The 21,377-nt window shown below is 36.5% G+C and overlaps 1 protein-coding gene across 1 annotated transcript in view; it reads left to right on the top strand.

Annotated features, from left to right (window-relative positions):
• Positions 1 to 1,630: 1,630 nt before the first annotated feature.
• The window catches only part of LOC108972854 (cubilin homolog), a 27,118-nt gene continuing 7,371 nt past the window's right edge, over positions 1,631 to 21,377 (top strand). Inside the window, exons 1-16 of the mRNA XM_018939695.1 lie at positions 1,631 to 2,174; positions 6,893 to 6,996; positions 7,068 to 7,449; positions 8,296 to 8,532; positions 8,804 to 9,556; positions 9,619 to 9,942; positions 10,014 to 10,179; positions 10,294 to 10,535; positions 10,603 to 10,979; positions 11,043 to 11,176; positions 12,872 to 13,061; positions 14,317 to 15,832; positions 15,924 to 16,085; positions 16,149 to 16,623; positions 18,833 to 18,984; positions 19,070 to 20,865. Coding sequence (XP_018795240.1) covers positions 1,632 to 2,174; positions 6,893 to 6,996; positions 7,068 to 7,449; positions 8,296 to 8,532; positions 8,804 to 9,556; positions 9,619 to 9,942; positions 10,014 to 10,179; positions 10,294 to 10,535; positions 10,603 to 10,979; positions 11,043 to 11,176; positions 12,872 to 13,061; positions 14,317 to 15,832; positions 15,924 to 16,085; positions 16,149 to 16,623; positions 18,833 to 18,984; positions 19,070 to 20,865 — 7,553 coding nt within the window. The 5' untranslated portion in view covers position 1,631. The remainder of the gene's footprint in view (positions 2,175 to 6,892; positions 6,997 to 7,067; positions 7,450 to 8,295; positions 8,533 to 8,803; positions 9,557 to 9,618; positions 9,943 to 10,013; positions 10,180 to 10,293; positions 10,536 to 10,602; positions 10,980 to 11,042; positions 11,177 to 12,871; positions 13,062 to 14,316; positions 15,833 to 15,923; positions 16,086 to 16,148; positions 16,624 to 18,832; positions 18,985 to 19,069; positions 20,866 to 21,377) is intronic.

Genomic DNA, 21,377 nt, shown 5'->3' on the forward strand with positions numbered 1-21,377 from the left:
TAGTACACAAAAATGTTAGGAGTTCGTAGATGAGCGTAGCCCATCAGACCACTACCACTACCACGCGCACAAAACACCATTAACCGAAAACATATAAAATGCCACAACTAAGAACTAAATTAACACATAAGTGAATAGCAGTAGCAAGAGGCACTTGTTCGTAAAAAATCTGAAAAGTGGGGTTGCCCCACCCTCTAATAAGTTTCATGTACATATGTCTTAAACCACTAAAACTACAATATCGAAATTCGCCCAACGCAGGTACTATAACAACTCCTACCGACAATGTGAAAATGGATGAAATTGGTGGAAAACCTGTTCACTCTCCTTATAACGGAACCCTTCAAAACTACCAAAGGGCAATAAATTAATAACTAAATACGCCAGAGAGATTATATAAGTGGGCTATATGGGAGCGTTTGATGATGGCGGTGGCACTGCCCACTATAAAGTGAAATCACATATCTCAGGCCACGCATAGACCAGTTTTGGTCCTTTCCGACTTTTTATATAACAAAATTTTCAATTTCATTTGATTCTTTCACTTTCCAGCAATTAATGCAACGGGATAATATTTTGCACTAACAATTGCTTGAAGGTATGCCACTATATGTCTAAAAATTGCCCAAATCCAATCGAAACTGTTCAAGCATCTACGTACCAAATATGTGAATACCAGTATTTATAGTATCCAGAGATAACAATTGAAATTTAGAGAGAATCCTTTCCCGACAATAGTAATCCTTTGTATCAATTGGATGAAGACTTGACATAGGCCTAATATAACTATTACCAAGATTGTCGACCATCCATCAACTTACTTTGATACATATGATTGGTGATTGTATGTGAGGTACCTTAGTGAACCTCAGGGTACATTTTTGAGTATGTCGCTTGATAATAGTTAATACATACAATCAGGTCGATACTACTCCAACTCCATATACTATTTAGAATAAGGTATTATAAATATGTCGGTCAGTGTATGAGTTATATATAGTATAGTTATTTATGTTGGTATATACAAAATTGCTTAGGTTCCAATCCTCTGTTTGACGTTTAACACCTAAATGTATTTCTTTGGATTTGATTCTTGCAAGTCGCAAGAGTATACAATGTTCGGTTGAATTCGAACTCATCGCTTCTCACTTGTTAGATTTTCTATCAAGTTTACGAACTTTTAGTAGTAGTGGCGCGACTACACCTATTTTTTAAAAAAATTTCAGCCCTCAGGTGCCTCTCACTTGAACTTGAGCTTAGGTTTAGCACTTAAAAGACTTTTGCATAATGGCGTTTTGTGAGCGTGGCAATAAAAATAGATATTTGAGAACTCAATTGGGTTATATATTATAGTGCACAATTCGTTTTCACTTACTATTACTTATATTCCCTATCCATGCATGTCTATTTATATTAATATTTGATATATAAATTATATCAATTTTAAAATCGGGTGGCTACAAATATACAGAAATTACCAGCACACTTGTAGTATATGCAAATAAAAGCGACAAATGAAATAATTTTATAATAACGCCCCCTTTTGTATTTTCATTGCCTGGTATAAATGCAGGCCTCAATCATAAATTCCGTTCAGTACTTTAAGCGATCGGCGTGAGAATCCAGCAAAGATGTGCATTGGAAAGTGTTTTATATCGTTGTTAATAATTGTGAAAATATTTAGTACCGTTAGTGATGAATTCAGTGAACAACCTCAAATTCATGCCGATGACGGAAAATTGATATTTCGTGCTGCGCCTTATCGAAACATCACACTTCGCGTTAAAGGTGAAGGAGGCATTTTTCTTAACTCAGTGAATATTCTAAATAAAGTGAAAAAGAAAAGGACACAACTCGGGCCGATTCAAAACGAAGATGTGTTAACTGCCGAACGTCTCCGTGCATTATTAGCCACATTCAAATCAGATTTGCAATCGCTAGGCGTACGTTATGCCGTCTTGCAAAATCGGACACGGGGCCGAGGTCTGTCAATTAATATACGCCGTAGTTCGGGGCGTTTACAGCGCGCTCAAGCTCGAATCACGCGAATCGAAAACATTATTCTGAAAAATGAGTGCGAAGATAAGAGTGACAATGGTACGAAATGCAAGAATGGTGGTACCTGTTACGATGGTTACAACAACTTTCATTGTGAATGTCCAAATGGGTGGTCTGTAAGTAGGAGGTTTAAATACGTTAAGTGTTAAAGATAACACAGTAAAACACTAATTGATGCTTGAACTTCGAAATTATAAATTCATAGATAAATACTTCCTGTGAATTTGGATTAATAATAGAAACACGACGACAACCGAATGCTTACTTATACCAAGCTAATTTTATGACATGACCATTTTCTGGTTTCAGTCAGAAAAATACAGTCTCATACCGCTTGAAAACGTAGGAAAAATAACTTTACTTGGATTACGGAAGAATTTACTGTCGTAAAAAATTGCCTGTTAAATTTAAACTTTCATAAGATTGACTGTTTGTGGACACATTGTGGCGGAAGGCATTTTTGTGCCATTTGAAAATTCCATAGAGAGAGTACGGCTTCTAATGATTTTGACCATGTTCTGAAAAGACAACAACACAGACATCAGCACATACGAAAATTTGAGGTACATATGTACATACTTGTGTCAGGTTGTATCGGTTGGCAGACTTGTCAGCTATCTTTAGACAAATGTTCATACGCGCACGAATATGCACCGAAAAGTGGGCGTCATACAGTAACTAAACGATGTGGATCGTATACTTGTGCCCTCTATGAAATTACAGTCTCAAGTTATCGCTTGGACAGACAGACAGTCACCCAGTTCATATGTATTTAATTCCATATATGTATGTAGTCCATATATGGACTACGCAAGCCCAAGCAATAACTTGAGGCATTAATTTGATAAAGGGCATCGAAGTATGAATGAGCTCTTACAACTTTTCACAAGTGTAAATTCTTAGTTGTTTTAAAGTAAATAATAAAGCACTAAAGCTAATTTGACCAAACCTGCTGTATACAAGTCCTTAGAGCTTATTTTCATAATCTGCTTATCCATATAACGGTTACGTTGAAATACTACAAAAATGTGACAACTCGCTAGATAAATACGTTAGGAGCCTCAAATTTCACAACCAAGATGATGGAATAGGTATAAAATGAGCAGGCAACACCTATCCTTAGCTGATCCTATATCTCAAGATTATTTCGATATTCTTTTGCTGAATTGCGAAAATGGCCATAGCTATATCACAATTTTAAAGTTCATACGATTATTTGAAAGTGCAAGGTAAAAGTACATCAAGCACCGTGCCAACTCACGCCCATAAATAATCAAAATATAATCATAAACTTTGAAGTCCACAGTTATCGAATGCGTGAACTTTTAACTGAAAATATCGGCTGTGAGAAATATTATTGAAATTGATGTTTTATTGCTCTTCAGTTTTCAACTATTTTGAAAGGTGGTAATCTGAACTTTGCGTAACAACTTTTTCCTCTTGTTAAAATCCAATTTCTCGTTCTGCCGCCTTGTATCAGCTTGCGTAGTGGCTTTCGCGGAGCTTGACGACGTATACTCACAGGTTTCCGTTTTTTCTTTTTTAACTCATGGAAGCTAATGTTATTCCAAGCGTGATATGTTATACCGTTTCGGTAACATTTGAGGCTTTATACTGTATTGTTCTTCTGGGAAGTAATATGTTTAATGATATGTGCAATATGTACTCTCCAGTTACATACAGACCCAACTCCTTGGTTTGAAGTTAGAATAATGTGCTGGATGCTCAAAAAGTTGTTACACATTATGAGTAGTATTTGAGAGTCAGTGGTAGTAATTACTCGGTTTTATGTATTTTTTTCTAAAACTAAATATAATTAACATTTAATTCAGATACTACACACCATCGCCAATCTGCATTGTGACGAAACCGCACCCGCAAATTGTAATTAAATTCGCCAGGTAAATGATATTTCAAAACAAAAAAAAAAAGGATTTTGTTAAGATGGTAAGACTGCCTTATGAAATATGAAATGAAAATATGTATATATAAGGATATGGTGCTTGAAAATCGTCATTCAAGAGTTAGGGAGATGGAAAGACAGCTCGATATCTCTCGCGAGTCGGTCCGAATGATTTTGGCCCGACTCGTTCCGATAAAGCTGAATTTTCTTCACACAGACTACGATTTTGACAGAATTTAAAGCAAAAAACAGAATGAATACCATCGATCAACCACCGTATTTACCAGATTTTCCTCAGCGTGATTTTTTCTTGTTCCCCAAACTGAAATTGCCACTCCGTGGAACCTGTTTTCAGTCGATCGAAGAGACAACTTCGCTGAAGGAGCTGAAGGCTGAAGGTATCAGGAAAAGATACTCTCTAATTTCAAGCATATATTTCACACATTAATTTTTATTTTCGTTCAAAAGTTAACTATAGGTACTGTGGTCCACATATTCTGTACCTAGGGGTTTGTACAATTTTGCCTCGATTTGGAGACTTTTTTGTCGTAAGGTGGCACACTATGAAGGTACTATTCATATAAGTCTTTATTCCGTTCTGGAAGGTAATCGAATCAAACGGAATTTAAAATTTTGTTGAAGGGTTTTTTGTAATCTAGGACTATTAGAATAATGTTATGTATGTAATTTGATCGGGTTTCGAGATACATGCCCAAAAAATAAGGGGACATTTGAATTTAAACTGCGCGCGTCGAAGAATTTGGAGAATTATTTTTTTTAGGTTGGTAGTACTGTCAGTCACATTTATGTCAAATTTTATGTCAAAATATTCACTGGTGTTTGAGCTGCTAAAAGTGAGTTTTACGTTTTTTGCGATGTCAACATTTGTTGAGCAATGAATTTGCATTTAATTTTGTTTACGGAATCAATTTTCTGCTGCGGATACGTTGAGGATGGCGCAGAAAGCCTTTGGTGATGAGGCTTTGTCTAAAAAAAATGTTTACAAGTGGTATAATGAGTTCCAAGCCGGCCATGAACGTGTCGATGACGAAGAGCGTCCAGGGCGACCATCAACCTCAACTGACGAAGCTCACGTTCAACAAATCAAAGATTTGGTGTTGAAAAACCGTCGATTAACAGTTTGAGACCTTGCTGATGAAGTTGGGATATCGAAAGGCTCAGCCAATATCATTTTGAAGGACGTTTTTGGCCTCAAATCTCGACTTGTACCGAAAACATTGAATTTTTTGGAAAAACCCCGAGGTCCGAAACAAGCGATCAGTCGAGCGAATATCGTGCCAAAAGAGAGCCGAGACCAAAAAAATCGCGCCAAAGTCGCTCACAAATCAAGGTCATGTTGACTGTTTTCTTCGATTATCGTGGCGTTTTGCATTATGAATTCCTTCCAACCGGTCAAACAGTCAAGAAGGAATATTATTTGAACGTTATGCGTCGTTTGCGTAACGCTATCCACCTAAAATGGCGGGAATTGTGGAAAGACAATTCTTGGATTTTATACCACGGTAATGCACCATCCCATACTGCCCTCGTAATTCGTGATCATTTCGGCAAAAACTCAACCCATAACGTTGCGCAACCACCATATTCACCTGATCTGGCGAAGTGCGACTTCGGGCTGTTCACCACACTCAAAGGACCGCTCCGGGGACATCGTTTTTGTACGATAGAGGAGATTTGAGCCGCAGCGGAACTGAAGCCCATCCCGGGAGGGAATTATTTTGAAGGGGGCCCAATTGATTTGGAAGAATAAATAAAGAATTTTCAAAATAAAAGCAATGTCACCTTTTTGGGCACAGAACTACATATGTGATTTCAATTAAAAGTGGGCAGTGTGACCACGGGCGTACAATTTAGATACTAGCTGATATAAAGGTACCCCATATCAAATTCGTCTCGTCTCTGAGTTTGGGAAATGGGTCGGGTCATTATCCAACTTAATTTTTTTTCAAACTATCGTTAGAAATATTGAAAATACAACTGTGAGTAGGAAGAATTTTTAATTTAAAATTAATTTCTAATTGCTACAAATTATTTAAAGAGGGTCTAGAACGCGTTGAAGATGAACCACGTCCAGAACCAGGTCATCAACATCAACTGCTGACAACAACATTACAATAAAATAAAGGAATTCGTGTTTGAAAATCGGCGATTAACTGTCAGACATCAGTGAAAATCATTGAAATACCATTTGGGCCTAAGAAAGCACTATTCATTCCAAAGTCTTGAAATTTTTTGCTGTAGCTGTATTTGTTCCGTGCAAATTTTGGGTCATACAGCGTAAAGATTCTTTTGGGAGGGAAACAAATAATTGATAAAAGCGAAAATTCCAAAAATAGTATACAATTCTAAAATTTTTTTAAAATTGTTTTTTGACTAAAAAATTTTTACTTTATGTTGTTTAAAAAAAATGCTCAAACTTGACTTTTCTTAGTTTTTTTTTAGTTTAAATAGAAGATAATTTAATGCCAAAGGTAATAAACTTTACCCCAATTTCATACGACGCATCGCGACGTTTAGTTTTTTTCTGTCCTATCCGCCAATTCAAAAAAAAACGTAAAAATGAAAAACTGAAAATAAAAAAGTTCGAGCGTCAAAATTTTCGTTTTCCGCCCAAGCGCTCATATACATACAAGTATTTACCTTAGATAATTTCTAAAAGCAAAAAAAAAAGAAAACCAGGACCTTTTGTAGCTTCTAACCCTAGACTACTTCTAGGTGATAGAAACAACCGTTAGATGACAAAAAAAAATACTCTGTGGTAACAACAAGTTTCTTCACATAAATGACTATGGACTAAAAATACGGTTTTATGTTACAGTATATGTATATAATTAAAAATGTGTATTTTTTATGAATAACATTATATAAATATAATATTTAATTTTGAACACATATTTTCTATTTATCAAGGGGAAAACCTGCGAAGAGGATGTGGACGAGTGTTATTTGTTTGCGGGTACCGATTTAGGCTGCCAAAATAACGGAGACTGTATTAATACTTTAGGAAGTTTTAGGTAATATGTCAAGTTAAAATGAAATGAATAATAAAATATAGTAAATGATTTCTTAAATATTAAATTTTTAGTTGCTCTTGTCGTAACGGATTTTATGGCTCGCATTGCCGGATACGTAAGGCCGTTTGCGAGGAATCTGGCAATGAAGAATTGTGTGGTCATGGGACATGCGTGTATGCGAACAACGATGCTGGCTATACATGCATCTGCGATCAGGGCTGGACTAAGAACAGAGTAGTGCCGGAGGCTGCCTGTAATATAGACATCAACGAGTGTGAAGAAGCAACTAATCCCTGCCATAGTGAATGCATCAACTTACCGGGTAGCTTCAAATGTGCTCCATGTCCCATTGGCTATACTGGGAATGGTCTTTTTTGCTCTGATATTAATGAATGTTCTACTGATAACGGTGGATGCAGCATTCGACCGAAAGTGTCGTGTATTAATACGGAGGTAACTTTATTCCGATGTACATTCAAAATTGAGTATTTTTAATTTAACTAAGCAAAAAAAGTCAACCCATTGGAAGATATTAACTGCCGACTTCACCCAAACCACATTATTCTTAGGAAAACATATTGCAATGATATTATTAAACTATAACATATATTAACCTGTATGAACAGCTTAAAATATAGCCTGCACTAATCGGAATAACGTGATTTCTACAATTCGTGGCGGAGGATTTGTGTCAAATTTTGTCAGTGTGTTCAGTTTGTTTTGTCACTTGCGGCCCTTTGCCTTTTCGTTGCCATAAGATTTCTTCAAAGCGTGCTCTTCAACTTGCGAAAATCGGAAATGATTATAATCTGTGCCACCTTCCCGTAAAAAATAAAGCGGTAATGACGGAAATATCGCGCTTTAGCCAGTACTGAGGCCAATCTGAATCAACCGGCTCAACATCGTTCTGCCAGCACAGTTGGGTCTCTCTCGCACAAGATCATTTGAAGTACTTTGTCTATTGGCCGCCAATTAACTGGCAATGCTCGAAAAACTCGAAGATAATATTCAGCGCACTTTACCTGAAATTCCAGCGTATATGCTGCAACGGGTCTTCGAAAATTTGGGTAAACGTGTGGAGATATGCAATTGAAGACATGGAGGCCAATCGGACGACATTCTTTTTAACTTATAAATGACATAAAATTATCAGAAAAACAAAAAAAAAAAAAACAGAAACCATTTTGACCGAGTTTGAGCGTTTATTTCACTTTAACATCACGCCGTTCTTATTAATACACCCTTTACTATAAGAAAAGCAAATTTCATTGATTTTAACATTCTTTACAATTCTAATAGGGATCGTATCATTGCGGCGAGTGTCCAGTAGGTTGGAAAGGCGATGGAAAAATATGTGAAAACACTGCTCCAGAAAGTTGTGAATCCAAAAACATATGCTATGCCGGAGCAAAGTGTGAATATATTTCAAATACGGTCGTCTGCACCTGCCCACCGGGCATGTACGGTCATGGATTTGGTTCTGCTGGTTGCAGTTTACAGTTATTAACCGATCCCTGTACGAATCACTCATGTCAGGTTTGTATTAAGGCACATGCCGTAAACTTATAACCGAGACTCAAGCGCTTAACATGAATTTCTTGGCCACATTTGCAGTGAATTGGAGTATTAAGAATACCATAGAAAACCTCGCACACTTTTAAACTTTAACTTTTTTCTTTCTAGTGAGCATATCCTTAATTACGAAAACTCCAAATGAACTTAAGCTTGATATTTTTGGGTTTTTTTTCGCTTTAGTCTCGATTATATTTTAACAAATTTAACAACAAAGAACTTTTATTTTGAGTAGAATAATGCAACCTGTGAAGTGGTGGGAAGCGGTACACGGTGCTTTTGTGAACCGGGCTTTATGGGTCCCACATGCGATAAGCCCGATGCATGTCAATCTAGTCCGTGTCAAAATGGTGGCACCTGTACTCTTCTGCTAAATAATAAATACCGTTGCTCATGCCCTCGTGGAACAACCGGTCCAAATTGCGAAATAGTTAGAAGTTTTTGTGGATCCATAATACAACAACGTGCGGGCGTGTTATCTTACCCTCCGGATGGTGGCGATTATCTGTCAAATGAACGATGTGCCTGGATAATACGCACCAATATTTCTCAAATATTAAATGTCACCTTTAGCAGATTCGATGTGGAACCAGCTACTGATTGCAACAAAGATTGGCTACAATTACACGATGGCCGGTCCTTAGCTTCAAGACTGATTGGGCGCTTTTGCGGAAACGCTTTACCTCTTGGCGGCAATATAAAAACTTCGCAAAATGCACTTTTTTTCTGGTTTCGTTCTGACAATGAAACGATTGCTTCCGGTTTCAATTTAACTTGGAATTCTATGGATTATATTTGCGGAGGAGTGATCAATCTCAAAGGAGAAAGTGGAATAATACGATCGCCGGGTTATCCAGGAAATACGCCACCTAATCGAGAGTGCGAATGGAAACTGAGTGCGCCATATGGCTATCGATTCCTTTTACGATTTTTCGAAATTAATTTAGGTAGTACCAGAGATAACAATTGCACCAGAGACAAAGTGCTTGTAAGTATGTACTACTTCTGGTCACTTTAATAGATTTAATTGATTAGGTTATCTTTCTCTAGATATATGATTCGGACTTATTATTAAGATCAATATGTGAACCAGCTCTGGTAGAACCATTGCACTCTTCTTCTAACTTAATCCAAGTACAGTTTCATACGGATGCCTTCGGTACAGATAGCTCATTTCAATTGCACTATGAAGTAGTCCCGACTGCACCCAACTGTGGCGGCATATTTACGGAGCCCGCAGGCGTCATTGCCGGCTACATCAACGGCCGCATTTGTTCCTATTTAATACAACAACCAATTGGCACAAAAATTCAGCTAGATTTTACAAATGTTGATCTCGTCAAATCCGAGGGTTGTTACATACAAAAAATAGAAGTAAGTTTAAACTTTAGAGAAAAAAATGCCAAAATATATTTGACAATTCTGAATAACTGCTTCATTGACAGATCTTTGATGGGAATACAGATGAAGCCAATCTTCTCAAACGCCTTTGCGGCAACCAGGAAGGTATTGAGCAACTCACATCCAGCGGTAACATGATGCTAATACGTTATGAATACCTTTTGCCATCATTCAGTATGCCAAAAAGCTTCGAAGTGCATTATAAAAGGGGTACGAACAAATATTATACATAACCTCATAACTGCTTAGATTATAAATATATATAGTATGCAGAAATATCTAAAGAGGCTATATACATATGAACTAATAATTTATTTATTTAAGTTTGCAATGAGGAATTTATTAGCACCGACGGAAGCTTTATCACAACACCCAACTATCCAAAGTCGTATTATGAGCACTTGGAGTGCTCTTTTATCATACGAGGACCAGTAAACACCGTTGTACACATTAATTTTACGGACTTTTCGATAAGTAAAGATAATGCACATCAGGAGTTAGACGACGCTTCCCCATCCTTGCTGAGCAATAATACATCTTTTAGCGCTGACGAAACGTTTGTTGATGTAAATAAGACTAACATAGTTCGTCTCCAAAACCATTACATAATACAAATATATATTTTTTGAACAGGTTTATTTGTCGAATAACAATAAACGTCGCTATTATGAAGGAACATTTCTCCATCTGGTATCAGAGAAGAATGTTTTGCGTATAGTTTTTCATGGTGGCAGTAATCAACAAAAGGGGAGAGGCATACGCATTGAATATCATTTTGAAAAAATGAATTGCGGCGGCGTTTTAACTGAAGACACTGGCCGAATTCAACATTTGGCAATGACTCAACCGGCGGCACAGGACTGCGAATGGGTGATCGAAGTGCCACAAGGAAAACACATTCAACTGAATGTACGTTTTCAACATTGGAATACATTTAAATGCGATTCAGGCGATACAGATGTTGAAATTTATGCCAACGATACTTCCACTGAAGGTCAACTTTTGATGAGGTAAATTTGTGGTATTTTATGGTTAAAACTTTAATCCGAAGTATAAATATGTGCATATTTTAGTTTTTGCCAGCAATCAAAAACTTTCAGTGAATCATTCCTTGCGAAGACTATTACTGTAATCCTACATATGAGCCGCAAGATGCGTTCTCTTGTCAATTTTGTGGTGGATTTTAAATCAATTGATAACAGTGCAGGTAAGGAGCGCTAATCACATGAGAAAAATATATGTGTGTTATACATATGTAACAAAGCATTATACATACGAGTATTGGCATGGAGCAAAACAGACCCTATCGAATTCAGGGACCCATATGCAAGAGAAAATATTCTTATAAGCAAACTAGAAACACAAAACCCAATTTATTCTTAAAAAGTTCGTGAATGATTATCGTCCCTACTAGAGTCATAAAACAATGTTGATAAATAGAAAAGTAATTAATGTTTTTTATACTCTCGCAACAAAGTTGCTAAAGAGAGTATTATAGTTTTGTTCACATAACGGTTGTTTGTAAGTCCTAAAACTAAAAGAGTCAGATATAGGGTTATATATACCAAAGTGATCAGGATGACGAGTAGAATTGAAATCCGGATGTCTGTCTGTCCGTCCGTCCGTCTGTCCGTCTGTCCGTCCGTCCGTCCGTCCGTGCAAGCTGTAACTTGAGTAAAAATTGAGATATCATGATGAAACTTTGTACACGTGTTTCCTGCTTCCATAAGAAGGTTCGAAGATGGGCAAAATCGGCCCACTGCCACGCCCACAAAATGGCGGAAACCGAAAACCTATAAAGTGTTATAACTGAGCCATAAATAAAGATATTAAAAGCAAATTTGGCACAAAGGATCGCATTARACAGGGGCATATTTGGACGTAATATTTTTGGAAAAGTGGGCGTGGCCCCGCCCCCTACTAACTTTTTTGTACATATCTCGAGAACTACTATAGCTATGTAAACCAAACTCTATACAGTCGCTTCCTTCAGGCATTCCCATATACAGTTGAAAAATGGAAGAAATCGGATAATAACCACGCCCACCTCCCATACAAAGGTTATGTTGAAAATCACTAAAAGAAAATTAAAAAAAATTTAAAAATTTAAAATGGGCGTGGCGTTGCCCACTTATGGATCAAAAACCATATCTCAGGAAGTACTCGACCGATTTCAATGAAATTCGGTATATAATATTTTTATTTTCTTAACACCCTGATGACATGTACCAAATATGGGTGAAATCGGTTCACAACCACGCCTGAAATCTCGATTATCACTTTATCATGCGAGAGTATAAAATGTTCGGTGACAYCCGAACTTAGCCCTTACTTACTTGTTTTTATTTATTTTTTTCGCATGCTTTTTTTTCATAAATTTGTCAATAAATTATAAAAAAAAATATGAATCTAGCCAAGCGTTTTGTGAACATGCCACAAAAAAAATAGCTAATCGGTTGAGTTGTTCGAATCGGAATCGGGAATCATGTCCACCACTTTAAAAAAAGTGTGTTTTGAGAAAAACGCGTTTAAAGTGCCAGGTGTGCACTACGAGCGCTCCGAACGTCGAGCGGTATTATTATTTTTGAGCCTTTTTCGAAACATTCTAATAATAAAGTGGGTTTCTACATTAATTCTAAGGGTATAAGGAAACAGAAAATGCAAGGAAAAAAAACAACTTTGAAAAAAGATTACCCTAGGGGTCAGCCCTTGACAGCCCAAGATGACGGAGATGCTCCGCAATGTAAGAAAATGTATTTTAAAATGTTTTTTTTTTAATTGTAGAGCGGAACACAAATAATACGTCTTACAAATACAAAATTGTTTTTTTTTGAAATTTAAGAAGCATTATCTATATATAGATTTATACAAATTAAATTAAATTTTTTAAAACATATTTCAGCTTGTGGCGGGAATTTCACAGCGAGATACGGAGTTCTCAAAACACCAACCTGGCCAAGAAATTACGATGATTCAATGGATTGTACATGGGTCATTAGTGCTCCATTAGGTCACAAAATAGAACTTGTTGTACAAAATTTCAGCGTAGAAACAACATCAAAAATTTGTAACGATGATTATTTAGAGATTAGGTAATTACATATATACGTATATCATACTTACATACTCCTATAATATACGGAAAAAAGAATTTCGATGTATTTCAGCTCAATGCTAAAAGGTGATCCTTTTCGAAGTTCCCTACTTTTCAAAAGAAAAACACAGAAACTGCAAATTTAGTGGGGAATGTTTATTATCATTAGAAAGAACATTCTGTGGCTTTTATTTTTTTGAAATGTTGACCGCGGCTACGTCTTAGATGGTTTATCCGTTGAGTTCAATTTTCGATTATTCGTTCGAGCATTTCGACTGGTAACTGACGGATGACACGTGTTATGTTTTGCTCTAAGACCTGAATCGACCCGAGATTGTCCGCATAGACTTTGGACTTTACATACTCCCACAACAAAAAGTCTAAGTTGTTAGACTTGGTGACCAAATGACCGCGACATAACGTGAAATTATCTGCTCACCGAAGTGTTCTATCAATAAATTCATTGATTGATGCGATGTGTGGGATGTGGCGCCGTCTTGTTAAAACCAAAAGTCGTCGAGCTCACTAGCTTCAATTTCAGGTGTCAATAGTCGGCTATCGTGGCGTGAAAACGGTCGCCATTCACGGTTATGTTCTCACAGGCCTTATTTTTGAAGAAATATGGACCGATGATCCACCGGCCCACAAACCGCACTAAACCGTTGATTTTATGGATGAGATGGCAGCTCTTAAATCTCTTTAGGTTGCTCTTCGTTGGAAATGAGGAACTCCTTACTCATTGCTGAAGGAAATTTGGCTTGAAAACGTCGAATATTCTCGGAACTTTTCAAGAGCCCATAGGGCGAAGCCATGCCTCTTGGGAAGGTCGACCGACTTTAGTTCTTGGAATGAAAAGTCATTCCATACATCAGTCCGATTTGCCGCAAATTGCGCCGAATCAACTCTCCACTATCTTTGTGTACACGCTCAACTACGGCTGCTATATTTTATTACTACGTGTTGAACGTGGTCTATTCGGTCGAATGTTCTCCAATAATGAATGTTTAGTCTCAAGCTGGGTGATGGTTTTGCGAATAGTACGCTCAGTAGGCCGATTATGTTGACCATAAGAGATAATCTTCAAAAAATTAACGCGATCTACAAATTTAAAGTTTCTGTGTGTTTTCTTTAACAGTATAGCAAACCTCGAAATGGATCACTCTTTATCTAGTAGTTATTTAGTCTTTGTTTACTTATAAATTCTGCAGATTAATTGTTTAATATTAAGACTAATTTGTTCTCTTTTTATGTAGAAATGGTAAAAGCTCAACATCCCCTTTGATTGGCAAATTCTGCGGAAGTACAATTCCCGCACGTTTACCATCCTTTACAAATTACCTTTATCTTCATTTCGTTTCCGACTCATATATATCCGATAAAGGCTTCTATATTACATGGCAGCAAACCGAAACCGGTTGTGGTGGTAAACTAAATTCGTACACGGGCTCCATACATTCTCCTCACAATTCAGATGTAAATGCTGGAACCGTATCTTGTGACTGGCTAATAACTGTAGCTAGAGGATCAACAATAACAGCGCATATCACAGTTGTCGGTGACGACTCGGATTTATGCAGCCAAAATGTTTTAGCTGTATACGATGGACGAACTGTAAACAGTCCCCAATTAAAGTTCAATTGTACGAACATTGGTAGTGCTGTTCAGCTAACAACTACTTCAAATCAGGCTTTAATAATATATAACTTCGATAAGAGTGATGTTGAGAATGGCTTGCAGTTCTTCATCGATTACGAGACTAACTGTAATGCTAAACTGGATAACTTACAAGGCGTAATCGAATCACCGAACTTTCCTGACAACTATCCACCGAACTTAAATTGTTTTTGGGATATTCACGGCGGTCAAAACAATAAATTTCAATTGATATTTTCGCATTTAAACGTTGAAATGCGAGATGAAAGTTGTGATTTCGACTATGTGGATGTTATTGATTTGCGCAACGAAGACATACTATCCAAGCAGCATTTGTGTTCGAAACCTCATAGATCCATCACAACTGAAGGAAATCGATTCCAAGTCAAATTTGTTACCGATTATTCTGAGCATGCGATAGGTTTTAGGCTCGAGTACAAACGGATCGGTTGTGGCGATAAATTTTCGGCGAATTATGGTACCATAAAGTCACCTAATGCTCCGTATAGCATCGATATGAACTGTGACTGGTATATTGAAGTTCAAGCAGGAAGAAAAATTATTCTTAACTTCCATGAAATACATATTGAAACTGAACGAGGTGACTGCATTGAAGATGGTATTATTGTTTCAGATGAAAAGAATTCCACTACTAACCTTTTAAAGGAGTGCCGTATAGATCAAGTTCCCGTTACAATAACATCACCGTCAAATCGCTTATACATTCATTTTTTTACAAGTAACACAAGGTCGAAGAAGTATATTTCCGCCACATATAGCACACGAGATGCCTCATGTGGTGGAACCTTCCGCGGTAATAGCGGGCAAATCAAATACCCGACTAATTCGGATGTCTCTGGTATAAATACAGAATGTGTTTGGCAAATCGTAGTAGATAACAGTTATGGAATAAATCTTGTTTTTGATACATTTAATATCAGTTGTAGTGATACATTTTTAAGTGTGTGGAAGCCACTTGATACTAGAGATCAACTTATACAAAAAACTTGTGGAAGCATATTACCCGAGAGCAGATGGATACAAACTAATCGTCTGAAAGTGGTTTACAAAGCGAGTGCTGATGGTTGGGGAATATTTTCCTTCAAATTCAAGCGCGTAAGTTAATGTCATTAATTTAAGCATAATCCAAAATAATGTATGCTCAATGAACTTAATACAAATTATTTTATCAAATTACCTCTACCAGGCGTGTGGAGGCTATTTGAATGATACTTCTGGTTACATAAAGGCACGTTGGGATGAAAATTGTGAATGGAAAATTGAATCCGAAAACTCAAAGATTTTTCTCAATATCCTCCATTTAGAATGTGATTGTTCGAAGCAAACCAATTGTACAAACGGCTTGAGAGTAGGTGTTTTGAGCACATTGCCTTAAAATTTAATAATTTTTTTTTTATTTCTTTTAACACAGTTAATAGATGGAAATGATGAAAGCAAATTAAATGAATTTTGCGATAATCATCAGTCCAATATCATACTATCAACTAATGCTTTGTATATTTATGCCACAAAAATTGAATTTAACGCAAAATATAGTATAGTACAAAGTTCATGTGGCGGCACTCTTACATCGATTCGAGGCATATTGACTTCACCGTACTATCCTCAGACCTATCCATCAAATGTTGAATGCGTATGGGAAATTAAAGCATCCTCAGGAAACTACCTTGAGCTGGATATTAATGAAATGGATATTGTAAAATCCGAAAACTGTAACCAAGACTTCTTGGAAATACGACAGAAAAATGAGCTTGGCAATATTGTAAAATTATATTGCTCTAATGAAACCGTGGCAGAGAAACTGACAATATTTGAGAGAGCATGGATCAAATTTCGCAGTTCAGAAGGAAACACAGCGAAGGGCTTTAAGTTACAGTGGAATTATGGTGAGTGCATTTTTGGGTCACATTCCAACAAATATCAATTAGGGTGGGACAAAAAAGCTTTCGCTTGGAGATTATTTGGTAGAGCATTCAATTTCATTTAAAATTTATGAAACTAAATATTCTTTTATTTATTAGTTTGAAGCGAAATAAAAAAATTTCTATCTGATAATAAACAAAATACAAAAAATACGTTACAATTGAGAGCTCATACTCGGAGAGCCTTTCGGAACCAATTTTTTAAAGTACTAAGCGAAAAAAATTTAGCTTGTTTTTTGAATTAGTTGGTTGGAACTGCAAGGATTACGGAAATAATGCCGTCCTGAACCAGCTAAACCTAAATATATGAGACTAGGTTAGACCTCAATAGTCACTGTCGTGTTTACATGTAATTGAGAGTGGAGTAGAAAATAAGTAGGGGCAGGTGATACTACATCTATCCACACCGGCGATTTCAAAATGGACTGCGAAGTAGGGAACTTGACAGTAATGAATATGACATCTCCTTTTCCGTCTACAAAACTCTATAAACACCTTCCAAGCGAAAAGCTCGTGCTGCTCTATTGATAATTTTCAACAACGAAGAGCAGACGAATTAGCAAAGCTAGAAGCCTCTTTAGACCAATACGAGGCGGAGTTATTACCATGCCCGTTGGGAACTAGAGAGACTAGAACTAAGACTTATTAAATAGCTCCAGGAATACGTAATATACTGTCTTATAGCTCCTTTATCGGGGACTTTTAGGAGATCTTGCGCTAAAAACGGGTAAAATAATATTCGTTGCAGCTGACACAGAACACTTAGAATCCATCAGACAGCTTGAACACCTGCCTGCAAAAAAGTATAATGTATGTACACAAGTACAGTGAAACTTCGATAACTCGCATTTGCAAGAGACCACAATTTAAATACGAGTTATGGAGTTTTTCAAGTTATCAAGTTATACAACTTATAGAGGCAACATACAGAATATACGAATTATAGATATTTTTTATTTTTTTTTTCAATTTTACATAAAAAACAAGAAATGATTGTACATATTTAAAATATAAAATATAAAGTACATATGTTATTCAATCAATATATGTATGTATGTATTTCGAAAAATTGTACAAAAAACGGACATTTTGGCGTATTTTATCTATGGCATTATCAATGTTTACAATGTCATTAAAAATAGTGTCTTCAACATTTGCCATGAAAAAAAGAGACAAATTTTCAATTAAAGCTTTCGCAACCTTTGTGGAAACTGAGGGAATTTCAAATGTTTCATCGTTTTCATCGTCGATGTTTTCGAAACCCAGAATTTCATCATCATTGAGGCTTCCAGTAATCACCAACATGAATGTAGTCATCGAAGTTTACACGTGTTTCTGCATTTTGTCTAACACGAGCCCTATGTGAAGTACATCTTCGCTGATTACGACTACATTTTGATCCTTAACAAAAACGCAAACTCGAAAACAGTTTTAATAGTCGATTTACAGATATTTGTCCAGGCTTTATGAGCAATATTCATTGCATCATAAATCGAAATGGAATAATCCTTTTTTTCCTCGATGCTTTCAAGCAGTTTAACAACAACTTCTTTACGGTACAATGTTTTCAAACTTTTGATTATGCAATTGTCGAGTGGTTGCAAAACTGAAGTGGTGTTAGGTGGGAGAAATTCAGTCTGCACATTGATCAAAGGTTCCATTGCAGTGTGGGCGGTGCAATTATACATTATATTATAAGAAATACGAGTTGTAGAGGCTTTTCATACACATTTTTCAATTTTTGTCTCAAGAAAAATACAAAGGGACCGAAATAAATGCATTTTTCGCGAATTTTTCTAGGGACCGAAGAAATACTATGAAGTATCAAGGTTTTTCGCTTGTCGAGGTTACGACCTATCGAAGTTTCACTGTAGTTTAATTCAGGGCACCAAATGGTTTGAAGGCAACACAAATAATATAGCAAGATTATAAACGCTTATGATAGCTCATAAAAATGGCGAACCCAGCGTAAATTAAGCCCAAGGTGGCTGCATTCCCACCTACGCACCTATAGTTTTAGACCAAAACTCGAGTTGAATATTTCCAACACAAATCCATAGATGAAATTGAATACGGAGTGGATAGTTAATTAGTACGAACATTATTTTAATGAACATCTCTTGTTTTTGTTTAATTTGTATTTTTATTTTTTTAATTTTTTTTGTTTTTGCAGCTCACAACAGTGAACTAAACAGTAGCATGGGTTCAATAGAAGCGCCTCCGGTAAATTCTATTCGAAATCAGGAACCATACACTTGGAGAATTTTATTGCCTAGAGGAAGATTTATTTCTATTGACTTCAAAGAGTATAATCAGGGTTTGAGGGTAAGAAAACAAATACACATAAAAAATTCAACTAAAATCCGTTTCTTTGTTTATTTTATTTATATTTTACATACTTTTGTACTAGCTATATGACGGTTTCGATGATTCAGCCTTAGAGATACCGATACCCATTTCTCCCTGGCAATACACATCTAGCAGCAATGTTTTATATTTAGTAAGTAACAATGAGGCGTTGGAAGCATTTAAAATTGATTGGAAAAATGTGAACAACACTGTCACACAATCCAACCTAACTACAAACGAATGCAACCAGACATTTATTCTAAGTTATATGAATCGCTTGAATATATCTTCACCTGGCTATCCCAAAGATTATGCCAACGATTTGGACTGCGAATGGGTAATAAAACCACAAGATCCTGCGGAGCATGTTGTTTTGAGCCTATACGACGTTAAACTAGAGCAGTACGCGCAATCAGATTACTTACGGGTCTTTTCATCCTCAAATTTAAGAAACTGGCATCAAGAACTAAATATTTTTGATAGCAGAAACAAGTCAAGTCTCCAGCCAGTTGAAGTTGTGCATGGAACTCCATATTTAAAAGTGGTATTTCATTCAGATTATAGCTTTAGTAATACTGGTTTCACATCTATAGCAAGGACTGCTTGCGGATCCAACATGACCGCTTTAACAGGGCAGATACTGAACAGAAGAGATCTACGCTCTGGAATCTGGAATTCAAATGCACTTTGCACATGGCATATTGAAGCACAAGTTGGAAAGCGGATCGTCTTGAACTTTAGTTTTGGGAACCGTGTAGTATCGAAAACGCAGGCATGCCGTCAATACGCAGTTGTGTACGACGGTTTCGATGATAACGCACCTATATTACCTCCTGGACGCATATGCAATCAAGATGGTCGAAACGTTAAAAGTTTGGAGTCCTCCACTAACCGATTAACAATAAAATATAACCTGAATTGGACAAATATATTTGAAATGGATCTTGACTTCAATCTAACTTATCAAGAAGTCGGAAGTTGTGAAACGGAAATACAACTAACTCATTACCTGCCTTCAGTCAATATAAGCTCACCTAACTATCCCAATGTACCAAACCCACATACCGACTGCAATTGGCTAATAGTCGGTCCCATTGGCGAAACATTGCAAGCGGAATTCATAAGCCGATTTAGCCTTAATACTCGATATTGTGACAAGGAATTTGTTGAGTTTTTCGATGGCTCCACTGAGTTATCACGCAGTTTTGGGCGCTTTTGTACAAAACCACAACCGATACGTTCCACAGGAAACATTCTCCGTTTGCATTACTTAACAGATATAAATGAACCACGAAACGGCTTTCTACTCAATGTTTCTATAGCGAACTGTGGGGGCATTTATACAAATGTTCAAGGAGAAATCTCGTCGAAAGATTACCCTTCACCTGGTGCTTATCCGAAACCCGAAATTTGTGAATATACAATAAAAATGCCAAATCCATCAAGGATACGTTTAAATTTCAATGACCTTGATTTACCATTCGATGCCAACAATTTGAACCGTTCCGATCGCATAGAAATTGTCACTTTGAGAAAGAATCCCGAAACGATTGCTGTTCTATACGGAAATGCTACGCTCATGCCAATCTTAGAAACCGATTACAATGTCGTAACGTTGCGGTTTATAACATTCCCTGGTGGTCATTTACATAGGGGATTTAGATTAAAATTTCAGCGGTTATATGGTGGTTGCTACCGCGATGTTGACAACGAGTCAGGTGTTTTAACATACAAAACTCTAGAGCGATCGGCTTTATATGCATCTTGCAGATGGAAGATTAGAGTTCCGAAGGGGCAACGAGTATCCTTTCAATTTGAAGAATTCGAAATGCAAAGTGTGGCCAATAATACAGAAAGGTAAATCGCATTCACATTTTCTTTATGACCATACAAAGTTTAAACACCACATTGATTAGTCCAACGCTATCATACTTTTCCAGTCGAAAGATACCGAATGCGGGGACCTCTGTGCCTATTACCCAAAATTTTGATTTACGAGTATCTGTAAGGAATTTTAATATAATAAAAAGGTTTTCAAAATACTGCTTGAATTTATATTGTGTATATTATCGAAGTGTATACACCAAATTATGTGAAGGTCTACATTTGGGTAGATTTTAACTGGGTGCCGACTTCGGTCAAGAATTAGCTCAGCCGCATTTCCTACAAATAATAATATTCGGTATTATAGTAAACTTTCTGAGGAATGTTTACCATATGGAATATAATATATACTTCCATTTGCTACTCATCTTTATAAAATTGAATGAAAACATGTTCTCGAGCATATAACCAAATATATACTTTTATACTCTCGCAACAAAGTTGCTAAAGAGAGTATTATAGTTTTGTTCACATAACGGTTGTTT

Source organism: Bactrocera latifrons, unplaced genomic scaffold (genome assembly GCF_001853355.1).
Source record: "Bactrocera latifrons isolate USDA-ARS-PBARC rearing strain unplaced genomic scaffold, ASM185335v1 scaffold_430, whole genome shotgun sequence".
Taxonomy (NCBI): domain Eukaryota; kingdom Metazoa; phylum Arthropoda; class Insecta; order Diptera; family Tephritidae; genus Bactrocera; species Bactrocera latifrons.